Raw genomic sequence first — 19,546 nt, forward strand, 5'->3', positions numbered from 1 at the left:
TCTGCAAATCCCTCCTTTCTCCGCAGAGGCTCCAGCCTCTGTGCTCCAGTTCTAAGAGGAGTTTCAGGCCAGAGGGCAAAGGCTCAGGTTTCTGGCAGCCTCGGTTCCTGACCAGACTGGGGCTGGATGCTTCCGCCGTGCACAAAGTGTGAAGTGTAATTCGATTTGGAATTACTTATCGAATTAGATGAGGCATGTGGCTTTTAAGATTCCGTCCTCGCACGAATCTGCAAACTTCGGTCGTTTGGATTCAGTGTTTCCGTCTTTAGAAGGGAACAGAAAGTTCCCCTGTGACATTTATGGGGAGTTTGGCAGAGTCTGTTGCGGCTCGGGGTAGGCGAGTGGGGGGCAAGGAGGAAGGAGCCGAGGGAGTGGGCAGGGGTCCTGTTTTCAGAGCCCTGCAGGGGTGACGCCCCGTCCTGAGTGCTCCGCCTGTTCTCGCTGGTCCTTCTTGCTGCAGCTCAGGAAGGGAGACCCGCTGGCCACCAGATGTTTGTTGAATGAATCTATGTTGCGGTCCTGGTCCCCAGGATCTTTTTCCACGATTATTGCTGATGGTCATTTCTTTAACATCTTGTTTCAGGGCTGTTCAGCAGCCTCTGAATGTGTGTGTGTGTCCGTCCCCTAGCCCCACTGACCTCCCATTCTCTTTTCTTTTCTTTTTTTTAATTTTTAATGTTTGTGTATTCTGACCGAGACAGAGTGCGAGCTGGGGGGAGGGGCGGTGAGAGAGGCAGACACAGAAACCGAGGCAGACACAGAAACCGAGGCAGGCTCCAAGCTCTGAGCTGTGAGCTGTCAGCACAGAGCCCAATGGAGGGCTCGAACCCTGGAGCCATGAGATCATGACCTGAGCTGAAGTCACCCAGGCGCCTTTTCTCTTTTCTTCACCTGGGTCTATCTGGGAGCTCTGATGGAGCAGCGGTGTGCCAGGCCCCTGTGGGGAGAGGGGGGCCTCTGCTCCACCAGGATTTTCCTACATCAGCACCCCTGCCCTGGACGCCCCTGGAATCTGGGACCCCCACACTGGTCCCGGCTGCTCTTACAGCAGAGCTTGGCCAACCAGGCTTGGCCTTTGAATGGCTTCGCTCCCAGGTTCTGGAGATTAAAATCCTAATGGCCCTTGCGGCGCCTGGTGGCTCAGGCAGTTAAGCGGCCAACTTCGGGTCAGGTCGTGATCTGGCGGTTCGTGGGTTCGAGCCCCATGTCAGGCTCTGCGCTGACAGCCTGGAGCCTGCTTTGAAGTCTGTGTCTCCCTCTCCCTATCCGTCCTCTGCTCACTCTCTCTCTCTCAAAAATAAATAAACATTAAAAATAAAGCCCTAATGCCCCTTGATGGGCCTGGGCCTCACTAAACAGAGTGCCTCCCCAAAGGGCTGGACAGCTCCTGGGGAGCTGGGGCCAGAGCCTCGGCCCCTGCTCCCTGCCGTAGGGAACATCCGGCCCCTTCAGGACCCAGCGGCCTGTGGAGTCGCCCTGCCTGCGTCCGAATCCTGGCTCCGCCCTCCGCTCGCTCTGGATCATCATGAGTCGCAAAAGCACCGCAGGCCTCAGTTTACTCATCGGAGACCTGGGGATAATGACCGTATTGAGTTACCAGGTCTTGCTCTGTGCCCGTCACGTGAGTTAGCGCCCGTGTGGCGTTTCCAGGAGCACCTGGCGCCGCGCGAGCCCCGGAGACGCTGCCTGTTGTGATTGGCCTCACGCCTTCCTCTGTTCATTCACTCATTCACTCACTCATTCGTTCATTCAGCACCGGGTCGTGGACCTGCCCTGTGCCCACCACCGCTCTCAACACGGCAGCCCAGGGGTGAGCGTGGCCGGTGAGGGCTCCGGCTTCGTGGCTGTCATGTCGGGGGACATGTGGGGAGAGAAAGCCACACACGGCGTACTTGGTCGCTGTGCAGCCTGGCATCCGGGCCTCAGCTGCCCCCCAGCGCCATGGAGACAGCCGGCGGGCACTCACGGGCCCAGCAGGGCTCCTTGAAATCCGGCTCCACCAACAGCCTGTGCTTCCCGTTCTGAACACGACGGCTCATTGAGGTCACAGCCCCCCGCCGCCTGGCCGCCCGTCCAGAGTGTACCCTCCAGGGGCGTGCATTCACGGCCTTGTCATCCCTGTCTGCTTCCAGAACATTTTCATCAGCCCGAACGAAGCTCCCTCCGCAGTGAGCAAGCCCGGCCCCTCCCCCGGCCCCTGGCGGTGGGTGCCCGCCTTCCGTCTTCATGGATTTGCCCGATTCTGGACGAATCACAGAAATAGAATCCTGCACATGTGGCCTTTTGCGACACGCAGGGTGACATTTTCAAGGTTCGTCCGTGTCCTCACAGGCGGTGGGACGTCACGGCCTTTGATCGTTAACGTTCCGTGGATATTCCACGTGGCGCGTGTCCGTCCACGTCCTGGCGGGTGGTTTGCATATTTCTAGAGTGTGCCTCTCTGGGGTAGGAGCTGGGGATCCCCCCCCCCCCCAGCAAGGCACGGCGTCAGGGTCGGGGGGCTCTCAGAGTGGACGGCAGTGGCAGGGGGTGTGCGGTCGGGAACCACATGTGCCCCCGTTTTGCCGGGCGGGCGGGGTCCACCTGCCAAGGGCCCGAACCCAAGGCCCCTGGCGCCTACCGTGTGGCCGGCGGAGAGGGCCGCATCTCGACTGATGGCAGGATGCCGTCCCGGTCCGAGCCACAGCCTTGCTGAGGGTCGACTGGCGCCTGTGTGTGATCCTGAGGCTGGACGCCCAGAAGAATTCGAAGAAGGGACTCAGATCCTTGTCCCCGCCGTGACCACAGCAGCGTTTGTCACAGCAGCCAAAACGGCGAAGCATGCAAGTGTGTGTTGACGGATGGGCAGATCCACGGTGTTATTCAGACGGAAGAAGGAAGGCAGGTCAGGCGGCTGCTGCGCCAGGGGTGGGCTTGAGGCCATCGGGCTCCGTGCACGAAGCCGGGCCCAGGACGATGCTGTGTGAGGTCCCTGGGGAGTCAAGTTCACAAGGTCAGAAGGTCCCTGGAGGCTGCTGGGGGCATGGGGTGGAGTTCGTGTGGGACCAACACAGTTTCCATCCGGGACGTGAAAACGGTCTGCGGACAGATGCTGGCGATGGCTGCGTGTCCCCGAGCGTGTCCTTAATGCCACCGAACTGAACACCAGCCGTGGTTGAAAGGGTCAGACTTTGTGTCCTGTGTCTGGAACCACAACAAAGGGAATAATTAGGCTGGAGGAAAGTATGACCAGGGTGCGGGGTCACCTCCGCCTGGGTGGTCTGGGGCCTTCCTTCCCTGGGAGAGTTGGGTGGCCTGGGGGGAGGGGCTGCCCCGGGGAGCAGTCCCTCCTCCAAGGAGGGCGCCGCAGCTTGCCCTCTCTCTACATCCCTCCTCGCCCCAGAGGCAGCCAGCAACAGTGAGAAAAAGCAGGTGGTGCTGTGTGACCTTGCATAAGTTACTTTACCTCTCTGAACTTGACTTTTCTACTTTCAAAACCTGAGGCTCCTGTAGCTTATGAGGGTGCAGGGAGCATCATCTGGGACACAAACGTGAAACTTACTGCTCTGTGCGGAACTCCCCTTTCCTGTTAATAGCATCTCGTGAGGTTTGAGTGTGAAACAGAGGGTCAGGGGCAGCGGGAAGGACGCTGAGGCCCGGGCCCCAGGCAGAGGTCCCTGGGGAAGGTGTGAGTTGGACATGGGTCTGAGTGGAGGGGCTGCCGGCTGGCCTCGGGCGGGGACACGCCCAAGACCCCATTCATTCCGTGAGTTCTGACTGTGCTCTCCCTGGCGTGGGGCCTCCGCCCAGGTCAGCTGCCCTCCTCCCCGGGCCCCACAGTCTGTGATCACAGATGACAGAAGCGAACATTTTAGAGAAAAAAAAAAAATCACGCTGGAGTCCACAGTTTCCCCGTTTGTGAAAGGAGTCGGTTGGACTAGAATTCTGTGCTGTCCGGCGTTGTTACCATTTGCCACGTGGTAGTTTTTTACATTCAAATTCATTAAACTTTAAATAAAATGAAAAATCAGTCCCTCCGTTGGCTTGGCTACATCTCAAGTGCTCAGAAGTCACATGTGAAAACAGCGGGTGGGTCCTCAAAAAAGTAAAAATGCTACTGGCACGTGGGTGCACCAGCACTGGGAGAGATCTCCATGTTTGCACCCGTCTGTTCGTAGCGAGCGCCGCCAGGGCTAAGTCCTCAGGGGCCCCCCCGAGGGGTGTGGATCCGTAGTCACATGAGGGACTCTTAGCCTTGAGGAGGAAGGAGATCTGGGCGCCTGGTGGCTCAGTCGGCTCAGCGTCTGATTTCGGCTCAGGGCTTGATGAGGGCTCCTGATTTCAGCTCAGGTCAGGAGCTCACGGTTCGTGGGGTTCGAGCCCCGGGTCGGGCTCCGCGCTGACAGTGCAGAGCCTTGCTTGGGCTTCTCTCTCTCCTTCTCACTGCCTCTCTCCTGCTCATGCACATTCTTTCTCTCTCTGTCCATAAATAAACTTAAAAAAAAAACACCTGCTCTAGCATAAGTGAACCTTGAGGACCTTGTGTTAAGGGAAATAAGCCCGCCCCTAACATTCCTCTTTATACGGGGTCCCCTAGTATAGCCACATTCACACAGGGTCGGATGGAGGCGTCCGGCACCCGGGAGGGTGTGGGAGTCCGTGTTTAATGGGGAGAGAGTTTCGGTTCTGCAAGATCGGCAGGAGTTCTGGAGATGGGGCCACAGCACCGAGAACGTACTGAATGGTGCCAGACTGTACGTTTAAAAAAAATGACAGATGGTAAATTTTATCTCGTGTATTTTACCACAATTAAAACAATAGTCGCGTGTGGCGACCAGGTTAGACGGTGCGGGCATAGAATCTTCCATCCCAGAAGTTCATGACGGACGGTGTTGGAGGAGATGGGCTTTCGGGGGAAGCAAGGGTTCGGGAAGGCATCTCTGGGCCACTCGGCCTCACGGGGCCTCTGCTCTTCCAGCGGCTGCCTGCCCCTGCCCTCACCCCCCGGGCCCGAGCCCGAGCCTGCGGATCAGGGCAGGCCCACCGGAGGTTGCCCCACAAGGGGCCTCCGAGAGGAGGGGCTGGCAGGCAGGGACCCCCGGCGAGGGGCGAGACCCTTCCCTCCGTGGGTGGGAAGGACGGGGCTTGGCCTGTCTTCCTTAGTATTTCTCGCACAGGGCCCTGCTGGGCGGGCTGTTTGCTTTGTGCTGAGTTTCTGCAGTGGATGTCTGCCCGCGGAGGGGCCAGCGGGAGGGAGCCGAGTGGGGTTCAAGTGCAGCTCGGAGGGGCGTGGGGGGCCCAGGCCTGGACGGAAGGGCTCCCGGCCCCTCGGGCACATGGAAGCAATTTTCGGTCACGTGGGACGGGGCTGAGCTGCCCTGCGAGTCGGGGGGGCCCCCACTCTGTCTCCAGGAAGCCGCCCCACAGCCCGCGTTCAGGCCAGATGGGGCTCTCCTCTTTGTTTATCTAAAGATGCCGGAGGGTTTCTGAAGAGGGAGCAGCGGCAGATGACTTCCGGGCGCCGCTGGGAGGGGGCCCTGTCATCGCCAGCCTCCCGGGTCCCTGGGGTTCCCCTGGCCGGGGTGGGGGGGGCGGGCAGCGTGGCCCCGGGCGGCGCCTGGCGGTTTTCTGGGCGCTCTGCTACTTGCTGGCTCCCCGTCCCTCGCGGTGGGACTCGCCGCGCTTGGTGCGGCCCATGAGCGACTCTGGGAAACGCACCCGCGCTGCTCGTTCTGGAATTTCTGAGCTGGTCATCTGGTTATGGAAGAGGGAAAGGTGCCGGGCACCCCCACCCCACGTCGGCTCCCTCTGACACCCCTGTGAGGCAGGGGTGCGGCCGCCAAGGTGCGAGCCGGCTGGGGCCCCTCGGGTTTGCAGGCAGGGGTGGTGGAGGAGAGGCCGGGCACTTCCCCAAGAAGCAGAAGCCGTTCCCTGAGGCCCCCCAGGTGACCTTCTGGCCGGCAGCCTGTGTCCTGCTGCTTCTCAGGGCAGGGCCAGGAGGGCAGCACCCTGCCCCCTCCCCCCCCACCCCTTACCGCACGCAGGGCGCCCGGAACCCCAGGGACGGGTCACCACAAGCAGGGTGCTTCCTCCCCGTGAGCTCCGGCTGCACCAGGAGACCCCTGAGCGGCCCTGGGAGGTGGGACGGAGCCGGAAGCCCCCCGGGGGGTTGAGGGGTGGCAAGAGCCTGGCCCACCGGGGCTGAGAGGAGAGCTGGGTGAGGCGTGTGTGACTCGGCACGTGCTCCTGCCGCACCCTGGGGGGGACCAGCTCCACTGGGTGGGTGCCCCTCACGTCCCCACGGGGTGCCTTCTGCTCGGCCCTTCTCCTGGCCTCTGACCTGAGTGTGGGGACTCCTGAGGGCAGCCAGGGGAAGAAAGTTCTGACCTGCAAGCCGCAGAAGCTGGAGTTCTTTCTAGAAGCTCTGTCCCATCTGCTTGTCCGTAGGCTGCGTCCCGGCCTGTGGGTGACTAGCACACAGGTGCTGGGCAGGGAGGGCCCAGTCCAGGATGGGGGGCAGGGAGCTACCATGGGGCCCGGGAGGGGGGCCTGCTCTGTGCCCAGGCTGCTGGCAGCACCCAGGAGTGACAGGAGTGAGAACAACAGATGCTCGTTCCCTCCCTTGGCTCAGTTTGCTTCCAGCCCTCGGCTGTCTGACCCCAAGGGTCCTGAGGCCTTCAGGCTGCGGCACATGTTGGGGCCTTTTTGAATCTAGGAAGGGTGTATAGGGAGGTCTTTAGCTCTGTAATGTTCCAAAGGGGTCCTTTGGGCAACCGAGCCTCAGTTTTCCCATCTGAGAAATGGGTGTGGCGGTTGGAACCAGCCGAGGACGTAGGTGCTTTGCAGACGGGTGTGCATGCCCCCCTAACGCCTCCACCCTTCCCTCCGCAGCCCAGGAGGCAGCTCCCAGCTGCATTGGCGACATGGCAGACACCCCCAGAGACGCCGGGCCGAAGCAGGTGCCCGCTCCCCGGAACGAGAAGGCCCCCGCAGACTTCGGCTATGTGGGGATCGACTCCATCCTGGAGCAGATGCGCAGGAAGGCCATGAAACAAGGCTTCGAGTTCAACATCATGGTGGTCGGTGAGCATGCGCCCCACGCTGGGACCCAGCACCAGGGGCCGGCCCCTTGGACTCCGGGGCTCAGTCTGCCCTCCTGCAGAATGGGTGTGGGCACGCCCGGCCTGCAGGGCGCGTGTGGCGTTGTGTATGTACCTGCCAGGAGGGCCCCAGCTTCGCCCACGCCTCAGGGGGGTCCCTGGCTCCTCCGAGGAAGACCCCCAGACCCCCGGCTGGTGCTCCTGAGGCAGGTCTCTGACCAGCGGCCTCCACCTCCTGCCCAGGTGTCACCAGGCTCAGCCCTGGGTAGGGCTGCCCACCCCACCCCCCATGCCTTGCAGGCCTGGCTGGTGGCTTCCTGGTGGTCCCTAGGGGAGGGCCAGGCTCGGGGCAGCAGGGGGCAGTCTCTGGTTCCCATTCAGTCCCCGCAGAAACCCTGTGAGAGGGTCCCCCACTTTATAGGGAGCGATGAGGCCCAGAGAGGGCGTGACAAGGACTCAGCTCCCGGGGTAGAGAGAGCCGGAGCTTGGTTCCTCCTTCTCCTCTGCCGAGACGTGCCTGGGGGGGGGGGGCACCTGGTTAGACTGGGGGCTCTGAAGACCCAGGGTAAGAATCCCACCTTTGCCCTAAGCTGCGTGGTGCTCCTCCTGTCTTCCCCCGGGCTTCTCCCAGCCTCGATTTTCTCATCCATAAAATGGGATGATCCTGACCCCAGAGGGCTGGGAGGGGCAAGTCAGTTAATAATAATAACGTGTGTGGCCCCTACGTGGTCATGGGCGCCCGGGAAGTAATAGCAGTGAGGGTGAGAATAGTGATAATGGTTTCAGCCTTATTTTTTTAATTAAACCACGTTTTTTAAATGTTTATTCATTTTTGAGACACAGAGAGAGACAGCGCAAGCGGGGGAGGGGCAGAGAGAGGGAGACACAGAGTCCGAAGCAGCTCTAGGCTCTGAGCTGTCAGCACACACGGGGGACACAGCAGGTGGGCGGAGGGGGACATGGACGGGGAGGGCCGGTCCCTGGGCCGCTGAACAGCTTCACCCAGCGACTTGCGGCCTCAGCTTCTAGCATCCTGGGAGTTCACGCTTTTCCTTGCAAGGTTATCAAAGTTGGAAGATCGGTGTAATTTAATTTCGGGGAAGGGGTGAGGTGATGGGGGTCCGAGGGTGGGTCTTGTGCACGCGCACCTGTGAGGTGTGCCGGGCACGCGGTCGGCACCCTGTAAGCGGCGGCAGCAGGTCCCTGCGGGAATCCCCGGGTCACAGCGGGCCCCTGGAGCCAGGCTGCCGGGTCCCGGTCCCCACGCAGGGCTCTGCCCCTGCTCTCTCCTCCATCAGATGGCAGGGCGACAGCACCGGGTGCGGCTGCCCAGGGCTATGTGGCTGCACCTAGGACAGCGCTCGTGCGCAGTGAGGGCTCTGTGAGCGGGACCTACGGGTTCTCCGCAGCAGCAGCAGGCGCAGCCCTAGATTCGGCCAGTTGTAGGAGCAGGGACCTTCCCGCTACACAGCTGACTCCACCCCTCGTCCCCCCTTCTTCGCTCCTGCAATAGGAGGGGACGTGGATGAGGTGAGGTCTGGGCACGCGGCAAGGCCAGGAGCGGTCCTGGGGCTCAGGTGCCTGGAGCCCCATCAGGGTGGCCTGATGCCCTGGGAGCTGGCTGGCCAGTCAGCCTCTCAGCTGTAGGGTCTGTTGTGTGGGCACCAGCCCGTGGCCGTCCCTGCTCTTGGCCGTGAGACACAGCCGCCCACCATCCTGGGGCAGGGGGGGGGGTCCCATCAGGCCTCCTGCCCCAGGAGCAGCTTACCCAGGGGCTTTTCAGTGAACCCAGCGGTCACTCGGCTGCAGACTCCGTATGCTGAGCGTGCCTGCACTTCAGCCTCCATGGCCCCCAGAAGCCAGGCCCCAGGGTCTTTGGACCAGAACCCTGGAGCGTGGGTGGCGTCGCCGTGGTTAGACCGGGGCAGGGTTGCCCAGCCTCCGACCTGTGGTCCTGGGGCTCCTCAGAGCTCCCCCGCCGAACCTTATGGCGCTGGCGAGTCCAAGTGTGAAGAGGAGAGCTGACGGGGGGCCCAGCCCCCCAGCTGGCCTCCTGTGCTGTTCGGTGTCTTGGCCCCTGCTGGGTACTCTAGGACCCTGCCCTGCTACAAGCTGCCCACATGAGAGCCGGGCCACCACCTGGGCGGCCCGCCCCGCCTCCTGACCCGGCCCCCACCGAGGGGTGCTGGGGGGCGGGGCCCGCTGACTGGCTCCCGTCCTCTCCCCAGGGCAGAGCGGCTTGGGAAAGTCCACCTTAATCAACACGCTCTTCAAATCCAAAATCAGCCGGAAGTCTGTGCAGCCCACCTCGGAGGAACGCATCCCCAAGACCATTGAGATCAAGTCCATCACGCACGGTGAGCCCAGGGGCGCCGGGGTGTCGACGCCGGGTCCCCTGAGCGGGGCTTGTTGAAGGTCTGGGTCAGGGATGCTCTCCAGGAGCCCTGCAGGCCTTCCTCGGATAGACCCCCCTCCCTGGGGACACCGTGGGCAGGGGGCCCCCGGGATGACTGTCGCTGGCCCCTGCTGGGCTCCGCCCCTGGAGGCTGCCATCTTCTTGGCATCACTTAGGGCGTCATCGCTGGTCACCACCAGTGGGCGCCCCGTCTGTATGGGCCCCGGGTCTCCCCCTGAGCTCAGGGCGCTGGGATTCTGTGCAGATATCGAGGAGAAGGGCGTCCGCATGAAGCTGACGGTCATCGACACGCCGGGGTTCGGGGACCACATCAACAATGAGAACTGGTGAGGACCTGCGGGGCCCCTCTTCCTGGGAGAGGAGCACCGACAGGTGCGCCTGGCCTGGGGTGCTGCTAAACCCTCAGAGACCCTCAGCTCCTGAGACCCTTGCCCTCCCTCCACTACCTGTGGGAGGCCGGTTTGGTCTCTGCTGAGAAAGCCCAGCACCCCCCAACCCTTGTGCTAGAAGATGGGGTACTGGGCTGGGATTCGGGGAACTAGGGGGCCTGCCGGAGGGGGCCTCTCATGGGCTGGGATTCGGGATGTAGGGGCTGGTGGGCGGGGCCTGGGCGGGGCCTGGGCGGGCTCCCGGGCAGCCTGACCGGGGCCTCTCACGCAGCTGGCAGCCTATCATGAAGTTCATCAACGACCAGTACGAGAAGTACCTGCAGGAGGAGGTTAACATCAACCGGAAGAAGCGGATCCCAGACACCCGTGTCCACTGCTGCCTGTACTTCATCCCTGCCACCGGCCACTCGTATGTCCCACCTGGGGCCTTGTCTCCCCCCCCGCGCCCCCACCTGGGTCCTGTGGGATTGGAGGGGGGTCCTTTGCTGTCCTAGTTTGGAACCCCGTGCCCCGTCTGTGGCTGCTGCTGTCACCCCGGGGGAAAAGCGAATGCGGGTAGGAGGGAATGTGCCTGCCGTTAGGGACCCTGCGAAGCTGCCCCCGCGCCCGCTGGGAGCAGGTGCCCGGTCAGGGGCCGCGGGGCGAGGGTAAGGCTGAGCTAACGTCAAGACTGCGGCAGGCTGGAGCCAGGGGGCGAGGTTCTGGGGGTGCCCTGGGTGGTGTCCCTCCGCGAGCCCAGAGCTGCCGGGTCCTTCCTCCGCTTCTCCCTCCCGAGCGAAGCCCCAGCCACCCCTCTCCAGGAGGACGCCTCACCCAGGACGATGCCCAGAGCTAGTCCCGTCCTCAGCCTGCTCCTGTCCGGCCTCGGGGGAGGCCCTCTTCCTTTCCCCCATCCGTCACTCGCGGCTTGGCTGGCTCTCAGCCCACGGCCTTGGCCTTGTCGGCATGTCCCCCGCCTGGGAGCCGGCTGCCGCCCCTCTCTCGTTCTGTGCCCGTCCTCCGGCCCCCGCCAGCCACACACTCATCCTGGCCGCTCTGTTCCAGCCTCAGGCCCCTGGACATTGAGTTCATGAAGCGCCTCAGCAAAGTAGTCAACATTGTCCCCGTCATTGCCAAGGCTGACACGCTGACCCTGGAGGAGAGGGTCTACTTCAAACAGCGGGTAGGCTGCTTCCCCTTCCTCCAGCCCCCAGCCCCCAGCCCACTCCTCGACGGGGACGGAGGCTGTGGCGGTGGGGGGAGGGGGAGGGAATCCGACACAACATGCCAGGCTTTTCTTGGAAGAGGAGGTCTGAGAGGGTGGCCCCCACCACGGGACAGGTAGACACATCTTTCTTCCTCCCTGGGCTGCTGCTCCTAACAGGGCCGCACGTCAGAACCAGCTGAGAACGGAGGCGCCCGGGCCCTGCAGAACCGCCACCCCAGTGGGTGTGAGCAGGGGGGCCCTTCAGTCTAATCCCGCAAGCTCCACAGGCCCTGATGCTGGGGATTTTCCCAGCATGCTTAGGGAAGGACCGTCTCCTTGCCGTGGTGTGTGTGCAGGAGGGAAAAACAAGCGTAAGGCCCCGAAGTCCCAGAAGCTGCTGACAGGTGTGGTCTGTGCGTAGGGCAGGAATGACGGCTGTGCACGGGAATGTCATGCGTGGGGGGTAGCCAGTGCCACAAAGGGTGGTGACAGTTTTGGCAGCGGCAGGTGCATGCCGGCTGCAGAGGGACCTGCAGTGACAGAGGTTTTCCAGGTAGAGCTCGAGGGAGGACTCAGCAACCCTGAGCTGCTGTCTTCCGGCTGTGGGGAGCTAGAGAGGGAAGATGGGAGGCGCTCGGGACCAGTGACCCATGTCCCTCAGGCGGTGACACATCCCTCCTGGCGGGCAGACCTGCAGCAGCCGCCCCTCTACTCAGGAGCCACCAGAACTGGAGAGTGTCGGGGTCGCCTACCCCCACAGAGCCTGCCCTTGACCCCAGGCCAGGGCCCCTCACTTTCTGGAGGTCACAGCTTGGGCAGATGCTGGTGGGCCAGTCCAGCACACCGTGCAGACGGCACCCACATCTCTCCCCTCCGGACCCCCCAGATCACCGCGGACCTGCTGTCCAACGGCATCGACGTGTACCCCCAGAAGGAGTTCGACGAGGATTCCGAAGACCGGATGGTGAATGAGAAGTTCCGGGTGAGCGCTGGCCCGACGCCGTCCCCGGGGGCCCCTCGGCTTCTGCCAGAGGACACGTCCAGGGGGACTGGGGACATGGGCGGCATGGCCTTGAGCCGTGAGCACGCAGTCCCTGGGCTGGGAGGGGTCGGAGCTCACGTGTTCGCATGTGGCTTGCTCAGGCTGAGGGTGTCAGTGGTGGGGGCCCCGGGGAGTGGTCTGGCCTCTGCACACACGTGACCGGTGCTGCCTGTCCCCCGCGCCCGCAGGAGATGATCCCGTTTGCGGTGGTGGGCAGTGACCACGAGTATCAGGTGAACGGGAAGAGGATCCTCGGAAGGAAAACCAAGTGGGGCACCATCGAAGGTACTGGCCTCGCCGAGGCCCGAGCCCGGTGCTCTGGGGGCCCCATCTGTCCCTTTGCCCCAGTCAGCCACGGGCGGTGGGGGGCCAGTGGCTTGTCCGAGGCCCCCCGGCCATTCGCTGATGGAGCTGTGCCTCCATCCCGATCGCCCAAGGGCCAGGGGGCACCCAGAGAGGGAAGGAGCTGTGGTCCTTCTGGGTCCCAGGGCTGCCGATTCAGAGGCGTGCTGTGTGTCCCTGGACAAACGGCTGCATCTCTCTGGGCCTAGCACAGGCCTGGACTTCTGGCTGACCAGGCGGCCCGCTCCCTGCAGAAGGTCCCGGGACCGTGTCCTGGGGCTGTTGTGACAAATCAGCACAGACAGGGCGGCTCAAAACAGAACCTTATCCTCCTGGTTCTGGAGGTCAGAGGTCAAGGGCTGGTCCTTGTGGAGGCCCCCAGCCGCCCTCAGTGTCCCCAGTCTCTGCTCCGCCTCCAGCCTTCTGACCGTGTCTGTGTCTCCGTCTCCTCAGAAGGACACTGGCCATCGCTAGTGTCCACCCGAGGTCCGCGTGATCGCCTCTGCAGTTTACCCCAGTTAATCCTCAGACGCTCTATCCACTAAGTCCCCACTCAGAAGTATCCGTGGGGTTTGGGGGGACACGGTGTAACCCACGCAGACAGTAACACCCCAGGGGGCTCTGCCTGGGCATTTCATCACCGTCCGCTCTGTTCCCTCCCCACGCTGTAGAACGGAGCGGGGAGAAAGGACAGATCGAAATGGGCCACTTTGCTCTTGGAGCCCGTGGCTGAGGCTCCAGTATCCAGAGGGTCTGGGACACGTTTGGCAGCAGCCATTCCCACCCCTGCCGCTCTGTGACACGGGGCAAGTCCCTTACCCCCTGGGGCCTCAGTTTTCACCATCCTTGAAATGGGTCCTATGGGCTGAGGCTTCAGTACAACGGGAGAATGTCTCAAAGTCTCTGGGCCTCTGGGGGCAGCAAACGCTCTAATTAAGTGATGGCTGAGAACAGAGGTCGGCGAGCACCCTCCGGGCGGGCTCGCTCTCCACGTGCTCAGAGCCCCTGGGGGTGTCCCCGCACCCTCCTGCAGAGAGGCCCAGGCTCGGGGACCCACCGGTCCACCCTGCACTGTCAAAGCTGGGGGGCGGGGCCTGGAGAGGCACACAGACCTTCCTTGGGTGCCCACGTCGGCGCGGGGCGGTGTGTTCTAAACCAGCCTCTGCCTGGGCGTTTCCCCGCAACTTGCTGGTTCTGCCTTCGAGAGGCTCGCCCCTGTCTAAGGGTCTGGATCCCGGACGTGTCTCTGTGGGGGGCGCCGCTCAGCTCCGTGTCCCATGTAGCAGTCTCTCCACCAGGCCCTGCCTGGGCTCATCCTGCCTTGGCCCCTTCTCATCCTGAAATGTTGCCCCTTAGGATCCTTTAACAGGTGCATGTTTTTTGGAGGGTGGAGAGGTGTCAGAAGACACAGGCTCACGGGGACACAGGCCCCCGGGACCAGGAGAGGGTGGAGGGCAGCCCAGTGATGGGCCTCTGCTGCCCCCTGGTGGCCGGCTTGGGCTCGCAGGAATTGCGGGGTCTGTGCCTGCTTCCGGCTCCTGGGTTCGGCCGGAGCCTGCATATCCGGTGACCTGTGTGTGGCCGCACCTGCTCACTTTGAGGTTGTTCTGGGAAACAGCCCCCTGGCACTTTGTGAGGACGGCTGTGAGGGGGCGGGTCTTCCTTCCACGGAACCTGGAGGAAGTTTCTGCCCCATCTCCGAACTGTCGAACTTCCCAGAACTCTGATGGCTTCTTACCCCTGGGGCCTTGCATACTGATGATGGCCAGAGGATTGGCCGCTCTGTGCTCACCCCTGGCGAGCGCGGTGGTTAAGCCCTTTGCCGCCTTCTTACCCACCCTGCCCCATCCCTGGTTCTCTTTCTTTGCTCTTCCCTCCACCGTGCTGTTCTCCGTCCCGAGATCTTTTCCCCATCCTTTCCCCATCCTCGGAAACTGCCCGAAGTGTCCTCAGGAGGAAGGCGGGGTGTAATAAAGCACACAGTTAACTCAACCTGTCCTCTCGTGTCCCAGAGAGGGGGGTGACATTTTATCCACGCTTTACAGTGGAGGAAACTGAGGGTCAGAGAGGCCAGAGAACGCCCCCAGCCAGGCTCACGGTCCCGGCCTCGGGGCCCTGCCTTTCCTGCCAGCCCTCACGGCTTCTCCACGCTAGGTGGCAGTGCCGCGTGAGAGCCCGTCGGCAGAAGGTTCTGGTGTAGGCACAGCCCCGCAGGGGTGGGGACGTGGGGGGGAAGGGGGCAGAATCCAGGCAAGAGACTGGGAATAAACCCAGAAAGCTTGGCCAGGGGGCGGCACCTGGGGTTTCGCGCCCCAGCCGCGCCTGCCGGCTTGCGGGGGGCAGACTCGTGCCCACAGAGGAGCCACCGTGTAGCTTGCGGGGCGTGTGAAGATTGGGCTAAATGTGCGGGGCTGACCCCTGAGCCCCCGCCTTCCGTGCAGACGCCGCCCCTCACCCCTCCGCCGAAAGGTCTGCTGGTGCGTGATCGTTACACACGCACGTCCCGCCTGCAGCCCCGTCCATCAGCTTCCGCCCCAAGCTGCCACCGGGGTGGGGGGAGCCTGGGGGCCCCTCCCTGCCCCGCCTCCCCCAGAGCTAGCCCTGGCCCTGGGCCTGTCATCCTTGGGGGTCCCTGTGTGCCACCGGGCAGCCCGGGGGTTCTGAGCTTGATGTAAATGGTGACGCAGAGGCGCATGCGCGTGTGGGAAGGCGCCCAGTGGGCCCCGTGGGCCACTTTCTCTTTCAAGTCCCAGCTTGAATTCGTGCCTTGCCTCGCTCCTGCTCTCCTCCCCTGGGCCCCCACAGTGGCATCTGAAGAGCCCGGTGCCTGCCGGGTGCCCGGTGCCCACCTGCCCACTCCCCTCTGGGCACCAGGATCTCCTGGGGGGAGGGGAGAGGCAGGGCTGGGGGAGGGGCTTCCAGTGACTCTAAAGCCCCTCTTGTCTTCTCTCCTCAGTTGAGAACACCACCCACTGTGAGTTTGCCTACCTGCGGGACCTCCTTATCAGGTGAGAGGGAGCCTTGGGGTGTCGGCTTTGGCCCCTCTGACCCCCAGAAGGCTCTAAATCAGGAGTGTGGGCTGTGGGGGAGCAGGCGGGGTCCTGGACAGCAGCAGCCAGCATATCCTCCCCCAGGGGGACCTCGGGGGGCCGTGGTCTAAAGCTCCTCCGTGGAAATGAAGCAGGAAGTAGAAACCTTTCTTACTCCATATAGGGTCCCCGGGATCGGAAGGGCCAGGTTCTGATCACTGCTGCCGGAACCTTTTAGATTTAGGGCCACGGGTGTTTCTGGGGGGCTGGCAGGGGTTCTTGTATGCCGGGCACGAGGGTGGTGTCCCCCCTGCCGGCCCAGTGTCCTTGGACGCCACCACTCTGACCTAGCAGAGGCTTCTCCCGGCCCTCCCTCAAGCCGAGTGGCTGGGCCCGGGCAGGTGATTGGAGAGGCGGGGCTCCTGCTGTGGCTCTTGGGGCCACAGGTTAGGGGTCGTGGAGTAGCTTCCGGGAGTGACCCCACCGCGTTGGAGAGCCTGCCCACGAGAGATTGCTGCCGTTCGCCCTTCAGGCCCCCCTCCCGTCGTCGCTCCTGTTGGGCTGCGGGCTGGGGCGGGGGGAACGTGAGCACAGGACGGGAGGTGGACCAGCACTCCAGCCCGGGCCACAGCCCTGGACCGGCGGCCCCCACTAGCCCTGTCCTGGTGCTTAGAGGGTCTGGGTTGCCATGGAGACTGCCCTGGATGGGCTTTGGGAGCCAAGCTGCGGGGGGGGGGGGGGCGGTGTGTAAGGGGGACAGGCAGTGGGAGTCCGGGGTCAGACCCAGCAGTAGCCCCGCCCCCACATCCTGCCCTGTGACCTCCCTGCGCCCCCTTCCCCGCCAGGACGCACATGCAGAACATCAAGGACATCACCAGTACCATCCACTTCGAAGCCTATCGGGTGAAGCGGCTGCACGAGGGCAGCAACGCCATGTCCAACGGCGTCGAGGAGAAAGGGCCGGAAGCCCAGGAGATGTAGACACGCCCCGCCCCCCGTCACCGCCCCCAGGCCCGCCCACACGCCCCACTTTATTTTATATAATTTCCTCCATCCGTCATCGTTCTCTGCCCCTTTACACTTTGCCAAGTAACAAGGTAACGCGTGCCCTCCCGAGTGGGCTCCTTGTCGGCCGCTGACTGTGGGGCCCGGAGGGGTGGGGCTGCCCCGCGGCCCCGAGGAGCGGGCGAGGCCCCGCCCATTCACCCCAACCCCCCCACCCCGGGCCTGGCTCCTTGTCGCCCTTGGCCGTGGCGTCCACGCCTGGTGACCAGGAGCCTCTTCCCGCCCCCGCCTCCCTCTGCGGCCCAGGCCGTAACTCAGCCAGCCCCCACCCTTTCCCTTGCCCCACCCAAGGGCAGAAGAGTCACTTCCGCGAGGCCCGGTTGCCAGTTGCGTAGACACCGGGAGGCAGGTTGGTTGCCGCCCCCCCGCCCCCCGCCCATCCTGGAGCAGAAAGTGCCTTATCTCAGCCGTGCGTGAGTCAGTGCTCTCTCCCCCACCGTCCCCTGTCCCCTCCACCGCACCTCGGGGCAGGTCGGGGGGAGGCGGAGACGGGTATCCATCTCTCCATCGTCCCTGCCCCCCAGGGTCTGATCCTTCACAGGAAGGGAAAGGACCTACCCCACTCCAGTGCACCCCACCATGTCTGAGACAGAGAGGCCCGAGTGGTCCCCAGGCCTTGCCCTGCACCGCCCCGTCTGGCGGGAGAGTGTATGTGCGTGTGTGTCTTTCTGTTAGACCCCTCTTTGGCCCAAGAGGCTCAGGTTAAATTCTGCCTGGGTGGTCGCCCCAGATACACATTCAGCCCTCCTGACCCAGGCCTTGCCACCGAGGAGCCCATGGTAAAGATGCCGCCCCCAAGAGGCCGAGGTCAGGAGTCAGTGCAGAACGGGTTTTCAGGAGAGAGGCTCGGCCAGACCCTGCTGCCCCGGCTCCCTCCCCCTCGGTCTCCGCGGGGCCACCAGCAGGCACCAGCAGGCACCGTCTGCGCCATGCACAGACCACATGCACTCCCTCCTGTCACCTGGGGAGCGTGGGGTCCGGCTCAGGTCCGTGAGATGAGACGCAGGTGAGGGACCCTCGGTCTGAGCCAGGCTGGCTTCTTGTGGCCCAGGAGACAAGCCGTGGGAGGGAGGGGTGTGTGTGTGTGTGTGTGTGTGTGTGTGTGTGTGTGTGTGTGTGTGTGGCATCGCATGTCCACTCCCCACCTAAGGCAGGAAGGACCCCTTAGTGAAACCGTTGACTTGCCGACTTGCCGTGTTTTTGCCAAAACCCGAGATCCATGATTAGGAAGGAAACCTCCGCCTTCGGCGTCGGGGCCCCGGGGTGGGGGGCGGCCTTGGGGTGGCTTTCTGCTTTCCTTCCCTGTAGCCAGATTTTGAAGAATTGTGTTTCACTGGGCTCTGACCCACAGTGGCCTTCCGCTCTGTGCCTCCTGAGAAATTCGTCTTTTTGTATAAATAACAAAGTGTTGAAAATGTATTTCCTGAAATAAATGTTCCAAATGCAGACCTGGAGAGGGTGATGTTTTTTTCTTTCTCTTCCTGACCCCAGGGGCAGAGGTCCCCCGTGAGAGGGAGAGGGCCACTGAGGGTTTGCCCGGACTGGTCAATCTCTTGATGGAAATGGGTTTCCAGGGACGTAGAAGCACCTGTTTATGTGGATGGTGAAGAGCTGGTTAGGGAAGCTTTGAAAGGCTTGTCCAGGGGACGCCTGGGTGGCTCAGTCAGTTGAATGTCTGACCAGTTAAGGTCATGATCTCATGGCTCATGAGTTCGAGCCCCCCATCGGACTCTATGCGGACAGCTCAGAGCCTGAAACTGCTTCTGATTCTGTGTCTCCCTCTCTGCCCCTCCCCTGCTCACACTTGTTTCTCTCTCAAAAATTAATAAATGTTAAAAAAATTTTTTTAAGAAAAGGTTTCTGTGGTGGCCCTGCAAGCCACTTTTCTCCCTGCGTTATTGGTAATGAAGCTTTTCCTTATCAGATTGAACCCCATGAACTGGTCCATATTTGATAACAAATTTGTACCAGTGAACTTCTTCCTGGTCCTGGAAAGCACCGGCCCAGGTAGACCGTTCAGGAGGCTTCTGTAGGGGAGTCTCTGCACACCCCCGCGGGCCTGGGGAGGGCACCCCTGCACACCCCGTCCCCGCCCCCCGCGGGCCTGGGGAAGGGCACCCCTGCACCGCACCCCCCCACCCCCCCACTGGCCTGGGGATGCGCCCCTGCACCACCCCCCCCCCGCGGGCCTGGGGAGGGCGCCCCTGCACACCCTGTCCCTGCCCCCCGCGGGCCTGGGGAAGGGCACCCCTGCACACCCCCCGCGGGCCTGGGGAAGGAGTCCAGGGGCTCTGGCCTGGAGCCCTTTACTGTACATCACAAACCACCACACACTGGGCGCCTAAAACAACAGAAATCGATCTCTCACATTCTGGAAGCCAGAAGCCCAAGCTCAAGGTGCCCAGGCCGTGCTTCCTCTGGCCGTGCGTCCCGTTTCTCCCGCCTCCTCTGAGGCTCTCCGGTTGGATTTTGGGCGCAGCCTAATGCTCAATGACTTCAGCTCTTGTTTCCCATAATTACATCTGCGAAGACCCTGTTCCCCAACAAGACCACTGAGAGAAGGTGACTTTGCTGAGCCCACAGCACCCCCTTTCCCCTCCGTCCCCGGGCCTCGGGGACAAGGTGGTAGCAGAGGTGGTAAGCGGAAGTCCCCGCACTGCGACTCCGATGACTGGGGTCCAAGGTCTGCCCCGCCCCCCGCGAGCCGAGGCCTCAGGATTACCTTCTGTCGGGCAGGTGGGCTCCTTTCCAGAATGGATTTTGTCTCCAAGGGAATCGATGGCAGTGGTCACGTGGGGCCTCTGCTCACAGGACCCTGAGTCTGTCACCGGCTGCCGCTGTCTGCGTGGGCCCCGGAGGAGAGGAGAGGTCAGTCCAGGCGTGGGGGCCGCCGGGCCCAGCCCTTCGGGCTCTGACCTGTTTGCCTTGGCGGTTCCTTGACCCTGAAGCCCCCCTCCCTCATCCAGATGATAAGTGCCCCCATTCTCATCCCTGCTGG

At 62.9% G+C, this 19,546-nt stretch overlaps 1 protein-coding gene across 7 annotated transcripts in view; it reads left to right on the forward strand.

The window, feature by feature from the left end:
* Nucleotides 1-17,996, forward strand: part of SEPTIN9 (septin 9) — a 136,371-nt gene extending 118,375 nt beyond the window's left edge. For all 7 annotated transcript variants that reach the window (XM_029927744.1, XM_029927745.1, XM_029927747.1 and 4 more), the window contains 9 exons: nt 6,871-7,062; nt 9,308-9,436; nt 9,740-9,821; nt 10,156-10,293; nt 10,929-11,046; nt 11,957-12,052; nt 12,301-12,397; nt 15,411-15,462; nt 16,329-17,996. In XM_029927744.1, the coding sequence (XP_029783604.1) occupies nt 6,871-7,062; nt 9,308-9,436; nt 9,740-9,821; nt 10,156-10,293; nt 10,929-11,046; nt 11,957-12,052; nt 12,301-12,397; nt 15,411-15,462; nt 16,329-16,464 (1,040 nt within the window). In that variant the 3' untranslated portion in view covers nt 16,465-17,996. The remainder of the gene's footprint in view (nt 1-6,870; nt 7,063-9,307; nt 9,437-9,739; nt 9,822-10,155; nt 10,294-10,928; nt 11,047-11,956; nt 12,053-12,300; nt 12,398-15,410; nt 15,463-16,328) is intronic.
* Nucleotides 17,997-19,546: the final 1,550 nt, after the last annotated feature.

The sequence above is a fragment of the Suricata suricatta genome, chromosome 17 (assembly GCF_006229205.1).
Source record: "Suricata suricatta isolate VVHF042 chromosome 17, meerkat_22Aug2017_6uvM2_HiC, whole genome shotgun sequence".
NCBI lineage: Eukaryota > Metazoa > Chordata > Mammalia > Carnivora > Herpestidae > Suricata > Suricata suricatta.